We start from the raw sequence: 17,849 nt of genomic DNA, 5'->3' as shown, positions 1-17,849 counted from the left end.
AGACTATAATTTATATTATCGTTTCATACTATTATTTTATTCCCTTTATAGTGCATCTAAAGATTCGAATAAACACAAGAGGGACGTTCATAAATGAATTGTGTAAATAATATCTACATATGACCTGCTAATATTGGTCTCGTAAGCCCCGCCTTGCCTCATCCTCATGCTCCCCCCACATCCTTTGACTTCCCACAATTCATTGCGTTTAGAAAATCTTTCGAGAGGACGTTACTATAAGGGCACAGCAAGAGGTAGGCCTCAGTATTTATATTTGTTTAGTCCACGTTTTCGTGCAATTGTTTGTCTTGTGTAAGGTTTGTTGAAACTCTTTACTTTCACTCTATTGTAAAATTAATGAAATATCAACGGGCGGTTTACGAGAACGGTTCATTTGAGTTAGCGAGTTAGCAAGCGGGCTATTTACGCCGGTTAACGTTACCAAGGTTATGTTACTTGAGTTAATATATCTGCCGTTTTAAGCCTATTTTAAACCTATTTAACGCGTTTACAATTTCACTATTCCTTACAATTACTCTTTGAAAATTAAAAGAGCTCGTTTAAAGTATAACAAGTTAGTTTTAAGCCTCGTATAATGAGACTCTGGCTGGCGTCAGTTCAAACTGTGACTATGAATGTCACTCTCAAATGTTTTATTACCCTGACCAACTACGGCATTTGAGCAGCTCAGGCCCCATTGTGTACTTTAATTTTGCTACTTTGGTAATGTTGTCGATCTGTTAAATGTTTTTTTATGTCACGCAGACCCATTATCTGCGACTGAAGATGGCTGATGTTATTGAGGACAAGATCAAGAACTACAGAACGGCTCCATTCGATGCCCGTTTTCCAAACACTAATCAGACACGAAACTGTTTCCAAAATTACCTAGGTAAGTACAGTAGAAATAATTATATGAGCCATGTTTGTACTCAAAATGATGACAAGTGCTTTCAAACGTTGGGCAGCTAATCTATAACCAAATGCATCATTAATGAAAGCAAGAAGTGCTTTACATACAAGCCTGTACAAAATCATCAGAATGACTATGAGCCTTACATGCCTTTCAACTGTGATTATTAATAGTATAATGATACAAATAGTTAACACAAATAGTTAACTTGGAGCACCCTAGATTTAAACGTTTTAGTCAAGGTCACATCTACGGTAAAGCTGGGTTGCAACAAACATCTGAAGTTATGAGCTATAATGAATCTATTGATTGTTTGACCTTTTCAAAACATTATGAATTGAGTAACTTGTGGCGGATGCATGAGTTGTAGACTATGGACTATTTCTGGCTGATTTCAGTGCAGATTACTTACTGTTGTTTCTTTCTGTCAGACTTTCACAGGTGTAATAAGGCTTTGTCAAGCAAAGGGCAGGAAACGTCTCCCTGCGACTGGTATCAGAGAGTCTACAAGAGCCTGTGTCCAATGAGCTGGGTGAGTCTGAAAATGCTTCTGCTGTAGGGGTAAAATCTCTGCGTGGCAGGGGGAGCTGCCACTAGACCTGTCACTCAACCCGTCACCGCTAGGGGCAGCTGCCACTCGACCCGTCACCATTAAATGCGCCTGCCACACGACCCGTCACGGATATTATGCGCCGGCCACTCGACCAGTGACGGATAAATGCGCCTGCCACTGCGTTATATGCGCCGGCCACTCGACCAGTCACGGATATATGCGCCGGCCACTCGAATTTACACAATATGTAAGGTTTAAAATCGCTCGTGGCTCTATTAGCATCGCGCTGGCCATACCAGCCACACGATCTCTCACTGTTTACATCTATCAGACACTCCTAATTATACACAAAAGCACACATACAGTGCAATACATATCTTATTTACCCATTTCTCATCTTATCATGTTTTTTATTTGCTCTTTATACCTGTATATGGGAGTGCGCGCTCGTGGCTCTATAGCATCGCGCCGGCCACTACCAGCCACACGATCTCTCACTGTTTACGGCCACTACCAGCCACACGATCTCTCACTGTTTATATCTTTCAGACACTCGTAATGTTACACGAGAGCACACAGACAGCAATACAGATATTATTTACCTATTCCTCATCTAAATCTTATTTTCATTCGCTCTTTTTACCCGTATGTGGGAGCGCGCGCTCGTGGCTCTCTTAGCATCGCTCCGGCCACTACCGGCCACACAATCTCTCACTGTTTACATCTTCCAGACACTCCTAATGATACACGAGAGCACACAGACAGTGCAATACAGATATTATTTACCTATTTCTCATCTTAACTTTTTTATTATTTGCTCTTTTTGCACGTATGGGAGTGCGCGCTCGTGGCTCTATTAGAAACGCGCCGCGGCCACTACCAGCCACTACCAGCCACACGATCTCTCACTGTTTACATCTTTCAGACACTCCTAATGATACACGAGAGCGCGCAGACAGTGCAATACAGATCTTATTTACCTATTTCTCATCTAAATCTGATTTTTATTCGCTCTTTTTTACCTGTAGCCTATATGGGAGTGCGCGCTCGTGGCTCTATAGCATCGCGCCGGCCACTACCAGCCACACGATCTGTTTACATCTTTCAAGTTTCAGACACTCCTAATCATACACGAGAGCACACCGACAGTGCAATACAGATCTTATTTACCTATTTCTCACCTTATCTTGTTTTTATTCGCTCTTTTGACCTGTGCCGCGCCAGCCACATGATCTCTGACTGTTGCTGCCTGATACTCAGATAGACATTTTGAAGAATGATTTTGACCACTACATTACGTTTTTTATAAAGTCTTTTTTTAAAGTCTGATTAATTTTGTGTAATTGTATATTCATTTTAATCAATGTTTGACCAAACATTTCCCTTGATTTAATAAATAAGAACCATATAGAAGGCATATAGCCTATAGCAATAACATCGTGGCATATACGATAATCAGTGACAAGTTTAAATATATGGCGTCTATAAAATGTGTAAATAACGAATTTGCATGCAAAACATGTAGCTGTATCAAAAACAGGTGTACTTACGCAAAAACAGTGGATAGAAAATCACTGTGAGCCTTGAAATGCATCGTCATCGTTTGTTGCTGTCAACCATGCCACGATGTTATTGCTATAGGCTATATGTCTTCTATATGGTTCTTATTTATTAAATCAAGGGAATTGTTTGGTCAAACATTGATTAAAATGAATATACAATTAAACAAAATTAATCAGACTTTAAAAAAAGACTATAAAAAAATTAATGTAGTGGTCAAAATCATTCTTCAGAATGTCTATCTGAGTATCAGGCAGCAACAGTCAGAGATCGTGTGGCTGGCGCGGCACAGGTCAAAAGAGCGAATAAAAAACAAGATAAGGTGAGAAATAGGTAAATAAGATCTGTATTGCACTGTCTGTGTGCTCTCGTGTATGATTAGGAGTGTCTGAAAGATGTAAACAGTGAGAGATCGTGTGGCTGGTAGTGGCCGTAAACAGTGAGAGATCGTGTGGCTGGTAGTGGCCGGCGCGATGTTATAGAGCCACGAGCGCACACTCCCATATACAGGTATAAAGAGCAAATAATAAACAAGATAAGATGAGAAATGGGTAAATAAGATATGTATTGCACTGTATGTGTGCTTTTGTGTATCATTGGGAGTGTCTGATAGATGTAAACATTGAGAGATTGTGTGGCTGGTATGGCCGGCGCGATGCTAATAGAGCCACGAGCGCGCGCTCCATATACGGGTAAAAAGAGCGAATAAAAAATTAGATTAAGTTGAGAAATAGGTATCTGTATTGCACTGTCTGTGCTCTCGTGTATGATTAGGAGTGTCTGAAAGATGTAAACAGTGAGAGCAGGGGCGTAGCAGCCATTATAAAAGTGGGGGGGACAAAAGCTGTATGTGACCATAGGACGTGACCCAAAGGTGATGTTCATTTTCCTGGCTCAAAACGAGGCGGAGGTGGTAAAATCCTAATAATGTTTAATAATAAGATAATTAAATGTGTATTTTTTTGTAGATCATCATATACCCTAATGTGTTTCCCACATTATTTTTGTTGGTGGAGCTTGGTACCTCTAGGGGGGTCCGGGGGCATGCCCCCCCGGAAGAAAATTTTGTACATTTTAAAGATAAATTCATTAATCTGGTGCACTTTGAGTTAGGGCTGCACGATTTTGAGAAAAAACCTAATTGCGGTTTTTCTGACAAATATTGCGATTGCGGTGCGATTTTCGATTTTTTTGGTTTTATTTATTTTAAAGCTTAAAACTGTACTTTTTATGTAATTTATGTAATAAATATAACCTTATTGTAAAGTGTTACTGATTAGTTATACACCGATTCAGACGTCTCCTGAGTTCACTGTTGGAAAGATCAGTTGTTTTAACCATTCATTAAAATGAATCGGTTCAAAGGAGTCATTAGTTCGCGAATTGGACGTGTCATGCGCGTTGTGTGATTATCCCAGCAGTTAGGACATGGACATCCAAGATTTCTGTCAACACAGAAAACATTTCATCACTGGATATTTTTTTCGTTTAATTAAAGAGTTTTTTTTGTCAGTTAAATGTCCGGAACGCTTTTGAGTTCAATTTATTTAGCACAATTCACACCCAGCGGTAATTCAGGGTGAAAAAAAATCTCCGAATGATCCACATGAAACTTTGGTCTTCCGACCTTTTACCACCGTGTCGATTTATTTTGTGCGAGGGGGAGAGAGCAAGACAGCGCTTAGTTTGGAGACTGTGAAGTCTTGTTTACTTTCGCCAGGCTCCGAAGAGAGAGAGAGAGAGAATGCGCGCGCGCGCGACCGGCTCTCTCTCTGCTCGTTCTGTTAAACATGCGCCCTGTCACTCACAAGCGCAGCAGTTCATCTACATTACTCACCGATCAAATAATACTTTGGCGGGACAAAAATTCACTTTGGCGGGCGCTAAAACAAGTTCAATGCAGAAAATTCATGCGTGAATTTAACTTAGTAGGCTACATGACCATGCACTCGCACAAATGCGACCACATAAAATTTTAACTCGCACATTCTCAAAAAATGGTCGCATATTTCGGCCATTTCTGCGCAGTTACAAGCAGGGCCGGCGCTCCGCACACGCACATCACGCACTGCGCGTAGGGCACCAAGTGCTTGGGGGGGCACCAAAAAATCTGGGTCATGAAAAAAAAGGTCGTGGGTCGTTTATTTATTTTTTTTTTTTTGGTGATTTTCGTTTTTTTGCAGAATCTGTTAGTTTTACAAGCCTCTGTATGTTTGAGATAGCAGTATTGGTATATTCAAAAGCGTACATTTTGATTTTGAAATCGGCTTGTTTTTCGGAGATTCTAGCACGCAGTAGGGGCGTGTCATTGTCGGTGTGTATTTCAACTGAATAAGCCGGCGTGGCTACTTATTATGCAGCGCTCTGGCCGGCTCTATCTGATTTCAAAATTCAATGACGATGGACGCAAATAACATTACGATGTCCAGCAATCGATTTAAATAGTAGGTTACATGGGGTTTAATTTGTCGTTTAATGAGATGTAGCCTAATACATGTTGTCTGTCCTAATATATAGATCCGCCAATTAAATTAATGTTTATCTCAATGGTCCAGTGGTAGAGCTTTCGCCAGCCGTGTCAAAGGTTGTGAGTTCAAATCCGCCCTTGTATAGGTTTTTTTTTTCTCGTATAGTTTTTTTTCTCTCATCAAAACGATTAGGCTATGTTCATCAGTGGTTGTATATCAAGCAGGGACAAGCAAACGTTTGCATTATGTTTTGTGATTTCAACAGAATGAATAGAGAGTATTCGCAAGTTGTTTTCACTCGACGCGCGCTTCAATCTGTTGCGTTGCGATTGAAGCGCGCGTCGAGTGAAAACAGTGCGGTGTGTGCGCGAGCCACGCGAGAAAACTTTGTATCCGTAATGCCACTGATCGCGGCGGCAACGAGCACTTGATTTAAAAAAACACATTTCAGCGCTAGTATCTTATTTAAAAAACGAACGAAATGAATGCTCTGCCAGTTAACTGGAGATTTATTTATTTGTAGAATTGGTCCATTCGTGTCGCGAGGGGGAGGGGGAGGGGGAGGGGGGGGGGGCACCACCAAGCATTTGTGCCTAGGGCACCCAAATGGCTAGCACCGGCCCTGGTTACAAGCTTTTTCTATTGGCACAATTCGAGGTAGCCTACACGTTGTGTGTTAGCTGCTTTGCTGCTGACAGAAATACGGTGCACTGCATACAACCTTGTAACTTTCCATTGCCATTTCTAATTGGCCAGCAAGCCAGGAACGCGAGATTCGACCATTTTGATTGGCTAATAGGTTTGTCACTCAAATGTCAGAGGTGGGGGAAAAAACCTCAGACCAGGGTTCCCACGGGTCCTTGAAATCCTTGAAAGTTTGTGAATCTGAAAAAATGTTTTCAAGGCCCTGGAAAGTTTTTGAAAATAAACATACATAGAGACAGGTCCTTGAAAGTGCTTGAATTTATTTCGATGGTCAGATACACTTTTTCCACCGTAATGGTTCTGTCGCTGTTACCACTTGTGTCCATTCTCAAAACGTATAGTGCTGCGCGGATCGCGGCTAATCCGCGGGTCGGGCGGGCCAAGTAATACGAACATTCCATTCCACTTAATCGAAGGTGGATGACCGATAAATCATTAATGTGTTGAGTTTAATAAAAACACGGAACTCTCATCACGGTAAAATGCAATGAACGTGCGTGACTCTTTTACTTTCGTTTTCAACAACGTAATTCTCTTCAGGGAAAACCAATCAAGGAAAACATATCAGGGCTCGACAATAACGCTTGTCCGGGACACGTGTATTTTTTTTTCTTTTTTTGAAGGGGAAAGTGAGAGAGAATTGTAGGCCTACTACTTGCCCGACCGGACAAGTGCCCTGATTAAAACAATTTTTAGTATAAAAATACAAAATAACTAGGGAATTACCGAAAACGTGAGGATGATTCTGTTTTATTTAATTTAATGTAAGTGGCGATTGATAGCCTATAATAATATAGGCCTACTACCTAACCTACTGACGGTAACAATGTTGCGCTGTTGAGGCTCGCACAGTTATTTATAACACTATAGTTAAGAAACAATATATAGGCTAGCCTAGGCTACACACGACCAGAGTGATGTTTTCCTGAATGCCATCAAGATTGAAACCGAGACTGATTTCATAACAGTTCAATAAACAAATAGTTAAAATTAAGTCACTTACATTTTAGACGCAATGACTGTTTTTGTTCTGTTTCAGCAGCGAAAATAGTTCCAAACAAAGATCACGCACCATCGCGCATCTCACAGCAACACTTGCTGCATTACTGAATGATTCAGCGTTTTGAACGAATCGGTTGAGTTAAAGATTCAATTACCCATTCATAAACTGCCTCATTCTGAATGAATCAGCCGTTTGAACGAATCGTTTGAATGAATGACTCAATGACTCGCTCATTAAGACGGTCGCCTGCCGCCTCCTACTGGCGGTTTAGTTTCATAAAGTATCATTCTTTTCAACATTTCTTATTTGTATATTCAAAAATATTTTAAATAATCTAATTTAAAACAGTTATAATTTTTCAATGTCAATTATTTAATTTGATAACAGCCTAGTGTCTTACTATTTTAATTGAATATATTGATCAAATTTAAGAATTTGAAATGAAAGATGGAGCATACATTTAATAAAATTAGGGGGAAAATGTCCTTTATAAAAGGTACAAAAAATAGTGTTTTCAAACAGTGATGTAATGAAACATTGACAATTTAAGTTTGAAGGGAGTAAAGCATCTTTTTAGGCTATTTAGGAAATGTAATTTTACCAAAAGAAAAACTTTTATTTTAAATCAATGTTATTTTTTAATCAGCCTACTTCAGTGTGATGTTACCATATTATCATGCTTAACACTGAGAATTTGAACAATTGTAATGTGATGATCAGATGCAGATATGTAAATCAAAGAATATCGGCGGTTTGCGCGTGGATTATTTATTTTTAACAGTGGATTCAGGTGACTCAAAGTGCACCAGATTAATGAATTTATCTTTAAAATGTACAAAATTTTCTTACGGGGGGGCATGCCCCCGGACCCCCCTAGAGTAAAGACACCTTATTAGGATTTTACCACCTCTACCTCATTTTGAGCCAGAAAAAACCCTGGATACGTTAAGTTTTTCCGCATGAGGTAGGCTACTTTGTGTTGTACGTTGCCATGACGTTCACGCGCGCATGAAACTACCGTGGTACCTCAACGTTTGTTGTTGGAAACAACAAATGTGTCCCCACATTAAGTCCTTGGATTTGAGGGTATTGGACCTGGAAAGTCCTTGAAAGGTCCTTGAATTTGAAGTTGACCAAGGTGTGGGATCCCTGTCAGACTCCTGAGGTTAGGTTATTGCGGGAGTTAAAACCTCAATATCGATGCGATAAAGGTTAATCGTGCAGCCCTACTTTGAGTCACCCGAATCCACTGTTAAAAATAAATAATCCACCCGCAAACCGCCCGATGATATTCTCTGATTTAGATATCTGCATCTGATCATCACATTACAATTATTCAAATTCTGGTATCAAATTATTCAAATTATGGTAACATATCACACTGAAGTAGGCTGATTTAAAATGAACATTTATTTAAAATAAAAGTTCTTCTTTTGGCAAAATTACATTTCCTTATAGCCTAAACAGAGGCTTTACTCCCTTCAAACTTAAATTGTCAATGTTTCATTACATCACTGTTTGAAAACACAATTTTTTTTGTACCTTTTATAAAGGCATTTTCCCCCTAATTTTATGCTCCATCTTTCATTTTAAATTCTTAAATTTGATCAATATATTCAATTAAAATAATAAGACACTAGGCTGTTACCAATCAAATTAAATAATTTACATTGAAAAATTATAACTGTTTTAAATTAGATTATTTTAAATATTTTTGAATATACAAATAAGGAATGTTGAAAAGAATGATACTTTATGAAACTAAACCGCCAGTAGGAGGCGGCAGGCGACCGTCTTAATGAGCGAGTCATTGAGTCATTCATTCAAACGATTCGTTCAAACGGCTGATTTATTCAGAATGAGGCAGTTTATGAATGGGTAATTGAATCTTTGACTCAACCGATTTGTTCAAAATGCTGAATCATTCAGTAATGCAACGAGTGTTGCTGTGAGATGCGCGTTCTGCTGTGATCTTTGTTTGGGACTATTTTCGCTGATGAAACAGAGCAAAAACAGTCATTGCGACTAAAATGTAAGTGAGTACATTTTTGAGTACATCAAGTAAAATTATTGTAAGTTAATTTTAACTGTTTGTTTATTGAACTGTTATGAAACCAGTCACGGTTTCAATCTTGATGGCATTCAGGAAAACAGCTGGTCGTGTGTAGCCTAGCTATATATTGTTTCTTAACTAGGCTATATTGTTTCTAAAATGTTATAACTTCACGAGCCTCGACAGCGCACATTAGGCCTGTATTATTATCAACTATAGGCTATCAATCGCCACTTACATCAAATGAAATAAAACAGAATCATCCATTCCTCCACACGCATCCATCCATCCATCCACACACGTTTTCGGTGATTGCCTGGTTATTTTTTATTTTTATATTAAAAATTGTTTTAATCAGGGCATTTGTCCGAAAAAAAAAAAAAATGCGGGGGACAGAATCACCGGTTTCTAAAAGTGAGGGGGACGTGTCCCCCCCGTCCCCCCCGGTTGCTACGCCCCTGAGTGAGAGATCGTGGCTGGTAGAGGCCGTAAACAGTGAGAGATCGTGTGGCTGGTAGTGGCCGGCGCGATGTTATAGAGCCACGAGCGCGCACTCCCATATACAGGTATAAAGAGCAAATAAAAAACAAGATAAGATGAGAAATGGGTAAATAAGATATGTATTGCACTGTATGCGTGCTTTTGTGTATCATTAGGAGTATCTGATAGATGTAAACAGTGAGAGATTGTGTGGCTGGTATGGCCGGCGCGATATAGAGCCACGAGCGCGCGCTCCCATACGGGTAAAAAGAGTGAATAAAAAATAAGATTAAGTTGAGAAATAGGTAAATAAGATCTGTATTGCACTGTCTGTGTGCTCTCGTGTATGATTAGGAGTGTCTGAAAGATGTAAACAGTGAGAGATCGTGTGGCTGGTAGTGGCCGTAAACAGTGAGAGATTGTGTGGCTGGTATGGCCGGCGCGATGCTAATAGAGCCACGAGCGCGCGCTCCCATATACGGGTAAAAAAAGCGAATAAAAAATCAGATTAAGTTGAGAAATAGGTAAATAAGATCTGTATTGCACTGTCTGTGCTCTCGTGTATGATTAGGAGTGTCTGAAAGATGTAAACAGTGAGAGATCGTGTGGCTGGTAGTGGCCGGCGCGATGTTATAGAGCCACGAGCGCGCACTCCCATATACAGGTATAAAGAGCAAATAATAAACAAGATAAGATGAGAAATGGGTAAATAAGATATGTATTGCACTGTATGTGTGCTTTTGTGTATCATTGGGAGTGTCTGATAGATGTAAACATTGAGAGATTGTGTGGCTGGTATGGCCGGCGCGATGCTAATAGAGCCACGAGCGCGCGCTCCATATACGGGTAAAAAGAGCGAATAAAAAATTAGATTAAGTTGAGAAATAGGTATCTGTATTGCACTGTCTGTGCTCTCGTGTATGATTAGGAGTGTCTGAAAGATGTAAACAGTGAGAGATCGTGTGGCTGGTAGTGGCCGTAAACAGTGAGAGATCGTGTGGCTGGTAGTGGCCGGCGCGATGTTATAGAGCCACGAGCGCGCACTCCCATATACAGGTATAAAGAGCAAATAAAAAAACAAGATAAGATGAGAAATGGGTAAATAAGATATGTATTGCACTGTATGCGTGCTTTTGTGTATCATTAGGAGTGTCTGATAGATGTAAACAGTGAGAGATTGTGTGGCTGGTATGGCCGGCGCGATATAGAGCCACGAGCGCGCGCTCCCATATACGGGTAAAAAGAGTGAATAAAAAATAAGATTAAGTTGAGAAATAGGTAAATAAGATCTGTATTGCACTGTCTGTGTGCTCTCGTGTATGATTAGGAGTGTCTGAAAGATGTAAACAGTGAGAGATCGTGTGGCTGGTAGTGGCCGTAAACAGTGAGAGATCGTGTGGCTGGTATGGCCGGCGCGATGCTAATAGAGCCACGAGCGATTTTAAACCTTACATATTGTGTAAGTTCGAGTGGCCGGCTCATATATCCGTGACTGGTCGAGTGGCCGGCGCATATAACGCAGAGGCAGGCGCATTTATCCGTGACGGGTCGAGTGGCCGGCGCATATATCCGTGACTGGTCGAGTGGCCGGCGCATATAACGCAGTGGCAGGCGCATAATATCCGTGACGGGTCGTGTGGCAGGCGCATTTAATGGTGACGGGTCGAGTGGCAGCTGCCCCTAGCGGTGACGGGTTGAGTGACAGGTCTAGTGGCAGCTCCCCCTGCCACGCAAAGATTTTACCCCCTCTCTGCTTCTGTATGAATAACCAAGTTATAACACTGTAGTCAGCATCAAATCCAGATTGAGTAGACTTCATTCATCAGTCTGCATTTCATTCAAAACAGTTACTACCTCTGAAATATATTTTCTCTTTGCTGACATCACCAACCCCTCTATTTTTATTATAACACGTTTCTTCTTTTTTCTTTTTTTAAAATGTATTTAAATACATATTGTAATTTACATATTTTTTTTTCTATTTGCATAGGATTGACAGTTCAGACAAGTCATTTGGAATTATACAAGAATATTGCCTAGACACTACTTAGATAGGTGTCCACAACTAAAAAAATGAAACCAGAAGGTTACCAATAAGGAATTTCATGTTATAAACTACCATGAGAGAAAATGCCACACCATTATTAAAGTGATGCCTAGCCTACTATTCCAAAATGCAGTATGAAAACTGGCACCAACCATTCAGAAGTGTGCTGGACCTTGACACCGGCTCTTCACAAAGCAGAGTAATGTAGGCCTGTAGATGTTACAGTAAACTAAATGTCTATTATATTGTGGATACAGCAAGTCAAGTACTTTATCAAAACATTTAGGCATCTCCAGAGAGAATGCATGATCATACTTTAAAAATGTTTTTTATTTCTTATGACATAATTCCATAACATTATTTGCGAAATAGTAAAGCCATAGATGAGAACCACTAACCACATAAGTGACCCTGGATCACAAAACCAGTCTTATGTTGCACGGGTATATTTGTGGCAATAGCCAAGAAAACATTGTATGGGTCAAAATTATAGATTTTTCTTTTATGCCAAAAATCATTAGGATATTAAGTAAAGATCATGTTCCCTGAAGATATTTTGTAAATTTTCCACCTTAAATATATAAAACATTTATTTTTGTGAACGGATGCAGCACTATCGGCAATAGAAATTGACAACTTTAAAGGCGATTTTCTCAATGTTTCGATTTTTCTGTATCCTCAGATTCCAAATTTTCAAATAGTTGTATCTCGGCCAAATATTGTCCTATCCTAACAAACCATACATCAATGGAAAGATTATGTATTCAGCTTTCAGATGATGTATAAATCTCAATTTTAAAAAAATTACACATAAGACTGGTTTTGTGGTCCAGGGTCACATAAAGAGATCCGTCTAACTCACAAACAAATACATCACCTGTGTACTTCCTCAACTGTTATAAGTTTTGTTTTGTCTTCCGCTGGCCAATATTGCACTTACTTATACTGCATGCATGTTTACAATAATGGATGCGATTTAATGTGGTATTCGTAGTGACTCGTGATAGGTTTATTTTGTGTGATTCTTAGAATGGGCAGTATGCGTGATCAACAACATGTAATACTGGTATTACACAACATTCATATTGCATACATGCCACCCAAATACAGATGTGCCTCAAACTGACTACATGTTTGAAAAAGATTTCCGATTTGTAAATGCGTTTAATTGATACTTTCTTTTATCACTAAGTTACATAAGTATAGCTGCTCAACTCATTTGTCAGTCACCACTGGAGGTGTCACAACATACGGCGACACGTTCCGCAACATTGTCATTGGCACATGACGCAATCCATCGGCATGTCACAAGTTTTACTGGCACATGCCAATGATAATCGGTTGTGCCACTTAGAATAGCGGCATATACCAGTGGCTTCTGTTCGTTAGATGCCATGCCACTTAATGTTAATACTGCTTCTGTTTTCTCCTACACTTTAATTACACTTGCGTTCAATGTTAATGTTTTTGAAATAAGATTTTTCTGCGCACCAAGGCTGCATTTAATTTATTTTAATGTAATTTTTTTTTCCTGTGATGGCAAAGTTGAATTTCCCAGTCTTCAGTGTCACGTAAATCAATTCTTCTCTAATATTGTGTAACTATGCATTTACAGGATTCTTTGAATAGAAAGTAAAAAAAAAAGCATTTATTTGAATTGGAAATCTTTTGAGACATTGGTCTCATTCACTAATAATTGGATTGTCGATTATACATGTTTATGTGCACAGGATAACTTCTCACGAAAAATTTCTGCACTAATTCACAACACATGCGTATGCACATGAATTTGTTCTTAACTTCATTATAACATTAAAGAATTTTTCTAGGGGGCCGTTTACACGACTCCATTTTCAACTGTAAACGGAAAACTTTTTATGCATTTTGGTCTTTCATTTACACAATAGCATTTTGAGGGCCTGAATACACACTTTGGAAAACTGGTTTTAACCTGTTAAGCTGCAACGCCACTTTTGAAAAATCCCCAGAAATGACATACCCAAACTTAAACAGATACAGTTCATGAACCCTTTGCACTAAAAGCACAAGTATGATCTCATTTGAAAGCTGACACCTGGCAGTTTATTGTAAATGTAGAATTAATTATTGTCATAATGAAAAAAAATTGTTATAAATAGCTTCAAAGTTTTGTAAAGTTATTAGAAATTATTTTTTATGAAACATCCTCATGAAAATAAAATTGAAGTTGGCACTGGAGCAATCTAGAAATGCACTACAGCTAAAGCCACATGTCTAAACATTTTATGTTTAAAATCTGAAGATAATAAGTCCAAAACTCTGTATTTAGTGAAATGTTTTTCAAGACCATGTCAGTTGACTTTATTTTGATTTGACGTTAAAGATGCTTCTGATGTTTATTGCCATCTTCTAACCATCTATCCAGTATATTGTCTCTATTGTTTTGTGGTGCAAACGAGCCCCATTCAGTCTCAGTCTCCCCCTGCACACATTCACACCTCTCCAGCCTGGTTATGGCTCGAAATATGCATTTCTTTTGTCTGCATTATAGTTACTAACGACTGGCTATTCATAGGGTTTCAATCCCTAATTTCTTTTATCAAAGTTCTTACTTAACATTTAAAAACTGGATCAAATGCCCTGCTTGAATAATGAAACATTTTAGTAAGCATATTTAGAAAAAAATTATAAAAGGATAACTGCAATATGTGGCAGGTGCACCTAGAGCTAGCTAGCATGTTAGCTTAGCACACCATCAATACACGACAATTTATGAGATTAAAACCATTTTTGTGCTTCAAACTTAATTTATAACGCAAGTAGAGTGTTTTAAATAATCTTCTGTGATATAATTTCGCTTCAGATTAAAAAATCAGACAGAAAATATATATTTTTTATTATTCTGCACAATGATAAAGTTTATATCGATTAGCAATACATTATAAATATAATCTATTATTATGGAAATACCTGACATTTCTCGAAGAACACAGGTAAACCAAATATCATTTCAATCATGTTTATTGTCTTCAAAAAGTCTTTTTTCTGCATGTAACAACGATCTCTGATAGCTTTGTGTGTGTTCGAGACTTCCTGGATTGTCACATGATCATGGTTCTTCTTCATGTTACATAAATGGACTATTATTGTGAATGTAGCGCCCTCAGGCTGTTGGTATGGATTGAAAACACAATACATCACAGTGTCCAGCGCTCATAATGATTACATCGACGCATTTGGGCATAAATTCAATAAATATTATTCCTGTCTATAGAAATCTGATGAAAACTTATGAAAATATATCAATATTTCTCCAAATCTGCACATTTTTGAGCTAAAGCCCTGAGGGACGTTGTTTTGTGTATCGCTGTCATGACGACAGCACGGGAGTTTTTTATGAATGAAAGCGGCTGACGGTCATAATTCATATTAAAGGTATCGACTCATTTTTTCATTTCATAACTCCTGACACAAATTAAGACATAACTGTCACTATAAGTTTTTCAGAATACAATAGTGGTCAAATACTGAAACTTGAGTCTTATATCTTTTTAATGATGTATAGTTTGTCAATGTATAACATTAAATCTGATAGTAATTTTTAACTAAATAAAAAAAAAAACGCTTCAGTGCGCCGACGCACTGGTGAAGCTTAACAGGTTAAAGTGCAAGAAAACCATACCGTTGTTTCCATGAAAAAAAAAAAAAAAAACTGTGAATTTGTGAAAACAAATTGTGATATCATGCGCATGAGTATTACGTGTTCAGTCTATAGGCGCGTAGTTTCTTTACAAAGTGACCTTGCCTAATACTGGACTGGCATGATCTATATCTATGTATATAATTTTATCTAATCATGTTTATAAGGTCGCCAAGAGTATGTGATTTTTGCATACGAGTGGTTTTTGTCGTTCCTACATTTTTTAGAACGGAAGTTGATTTGTGTGGACATGGTTAGTGAATGAGACCCAGTGTCTTGTCAATTCCTGAATCATGGATACCTGTTAAAGTCTTTGTGTAAAAGTATTAATTAATTTCACATTTTGAATGGTAGTGTGTAAATCATCCACTTATATAATACAATAACTACAAGCAGAGTTGATCAGACATAAAATCATAAGCAAATATCTTGACGGTCTGCCATTTCAAAACTTTTTTTTTTTTAACTTTTTTTTTTATCTTTAACATATTTGCAAGAAAGAAAGCTGAAAATGAGTTCACCTGCATACTATTTCAGAAAATAAACCTGAAGGAAGTGCCAAAAACTCCACAAAAGTCTTTATTGCTTTCATACATAATCTGTTAAGTGTGATTATGACAGGGTATTAGCCTTTAAAAAATGTTTTTTAGTATATTAAACATGGTAAAGTTTGTCTGTTTTAAATGTACAAGAACCTCCATGACTCATTCTGATTTTACCCTTTGAAAATGTGGATGTGTAATCGCATACTTCGAAGAAGTGCTTGCAAACGTCAGTGTTACTGGAGATCCATCCAGTAGTTTTGGTATTTCACCAAAAAAAGTGAACTTTTTTTTTTTTTTTGTATAAATCAGAGTAAGATGACATTCTGCCTGTCTGTCAGGTAATAACTAGAAATGCATACAATTATTGGCAGCAGGGGGTTCCCATCCTGATCATCATAATGAAATGGCCCCTTTTCAAAACGTTAGGAGTGTAGGGAAACAGCTTAGTTTAAGTAAAGAACACTTAAATGAAGTAATGTGTAGTACATTTTCTGAAGTCACAACATGATCCTCCCTAAAATTTCAGGATTTAAGTCAACAATTTTCCAATATATAACCTGAAGTAGTTGCTCTTTTCCTTTCCTTGTATGCAACAAGACACAAGCAATGACTGTGAAATGTAATAAGATATGAAGGGCTGCGGGATTATATTTAAAATACAATTTGTTCTTGTTTTTGTTCTCTCCTTTCTTCAGGTGGAGAAATGGGATGGACAGATTGAGGATGGAAGTTTCCCCGGAAAGATCTAAATGTTCGCTGTTACCTTCAATTCATGAACTCCCCACCTTTTGTAGAGTACCTCATAATATATTATCCTATTTTGATGTCGTCTTTTGCCCGCTGGAGGAAGAAAGGTCATTCAGAGTGCGCCTCCGAATCATGTGACCTTTTGTCCTTTAGCATTTTGAGGTCCTACATTAGCATCACGCTTTGTCGCTCTACAACTTACTATTAAAAATTACAAAATAAAAACGCACAATTCCAACTGATCTGAGTGGTTTTATTTGTGTGGGTTTTTTTTTTTTTTTTTTTTTTCATTTATATAAAGTGCAAACAAATTATAGTTTGTACTGACTGTTTCTAAATTAAACAGTCTATTAACCAGCATACTAAGTCTGACCAGTTGAAAATTTAGTCATTTAGTGGCTTTAGTGAGGTGTGGAGTTAAAGAATAATGTGCTATTGATGTGTTTTTTTTTTTTTTTTTTTTTTTTTAATAAATGAATGTTTTTATCAGATTGCACAGTTTAAGTTTGTGGATAGTTGATGATAACCAAGGTTAATTCTGTTCCTTCTACATGCCTTGTCTTATTAAGTTTGAACTGACAGGATGAGGTTAAGTTAAATGAGTGATTAAGAAGTTATGTTCTATATAAACCGTTTTCACAGCTTTATTCAAACGGCCCTGTTTAATCCTGCTGCTCGTGCTCTTGGCTTTTAAAACAGCAGATGGCGGTAAAATAGCATGAATTGGTACTTACTGTGACGGCAACCATTACTAAGAATTGTGAAAATGTAGCAATTGCAGTGACAACATACTAATTGCACAGTACCTAGAATTTCCTCTATTTCTATATCTTTAATATCTGATGCAAACCATGAGTGCAAAAGGACACATTGGAAGTGCATACTCAAGGTGAACTTCAGTTTTCTTGTTCACAATGCATTGGATTTTGAAATTATCTTGCTCTCCCTAAATAGAATATCAATTTAATTTAAAACAAAAAAATTGCAGGTTTTTGTGCTAATTTTCAGAACGAGATTGTAGATAGTGTATGTCTATTTATAGCTACTGAAAAAGATTATCGAATATTTTCACACTTCATACTGTAGGGTAGGCTAT

General features: G+C 38.0%; 1 protein-coding gene across 1 annotated transcript; it reads left to right on the top strand.

Annotated features, from left to right (window-relative positions):
* The first annotated feature begins 183 nt into the window (after positions 1 to 183).
* cox6b2 (cytochrome c oxidase subunit 6B2) lies at positions 184 to 16,995 on the top strand. Its single transcript, XM_081389387.1, has 4 exons — positions 184 to 254; positions 766 to 892; positions 1,345 to 1,445; positions 16,702 to 16,995. Exons 2-4 carry the CDS (start codon positions 787 to 789, stop codon positions 16,753 to 16,755), a joined length of 261 nt encoding a protein of 86 aa, XP_081245513.1. The 5' UTR covers positions 184 to 254; positions 766 to 786; the 3' UTR covers positions 16,756 to 16,995.
* The last annotated feature ends 854 nt before the right edge of the window (positions 16,996 to 17,849 follow it).

This window comes from Scardinius erythrophthalmus (genome assembly GCF_964197995.2).
Source record: "Scardinius erythrophthalmus genome assembly, chromosome: 16".
NCBI lineage: Eukaryota > Metazoa > Chordata > Actinopteri > Cypriniformes > Leuciscidae > Scardinius > Scardinius erythrophthalmus.
Note: the sequence above shows the minus strand (reverse complement) of the source record. Positions and strands in the feature narration are given on the sequence as shown.

What these genes read in the sequence shown, in the direction of transcription:
- cox6b2 (XM_081389387.1), top strand. Translation starts at nt 787, where the DNA reads ATGGCTGATGTTATTGAGGACAAGATCAAGAACTACAGAACGGCTCCA. An exon ending in CTGTTTCCAAAATTACCTAG is followed by an intron (nt 893 to 1,344) that starts GTAAGTACAGTA and finishes TCTTTCTGTCAG; the next exon opens with ACTTTCACAGGTGTAATAAG. An exon ending in GCCTGTGTCCAATGAGCTGG is followed by an intron (nt 1,446 to 16,701) that starts GTGAGTCTGAAA and finishes TCCTTTCTTCAG; the next exon opens with GTGGAGAAATGGGATGGACA.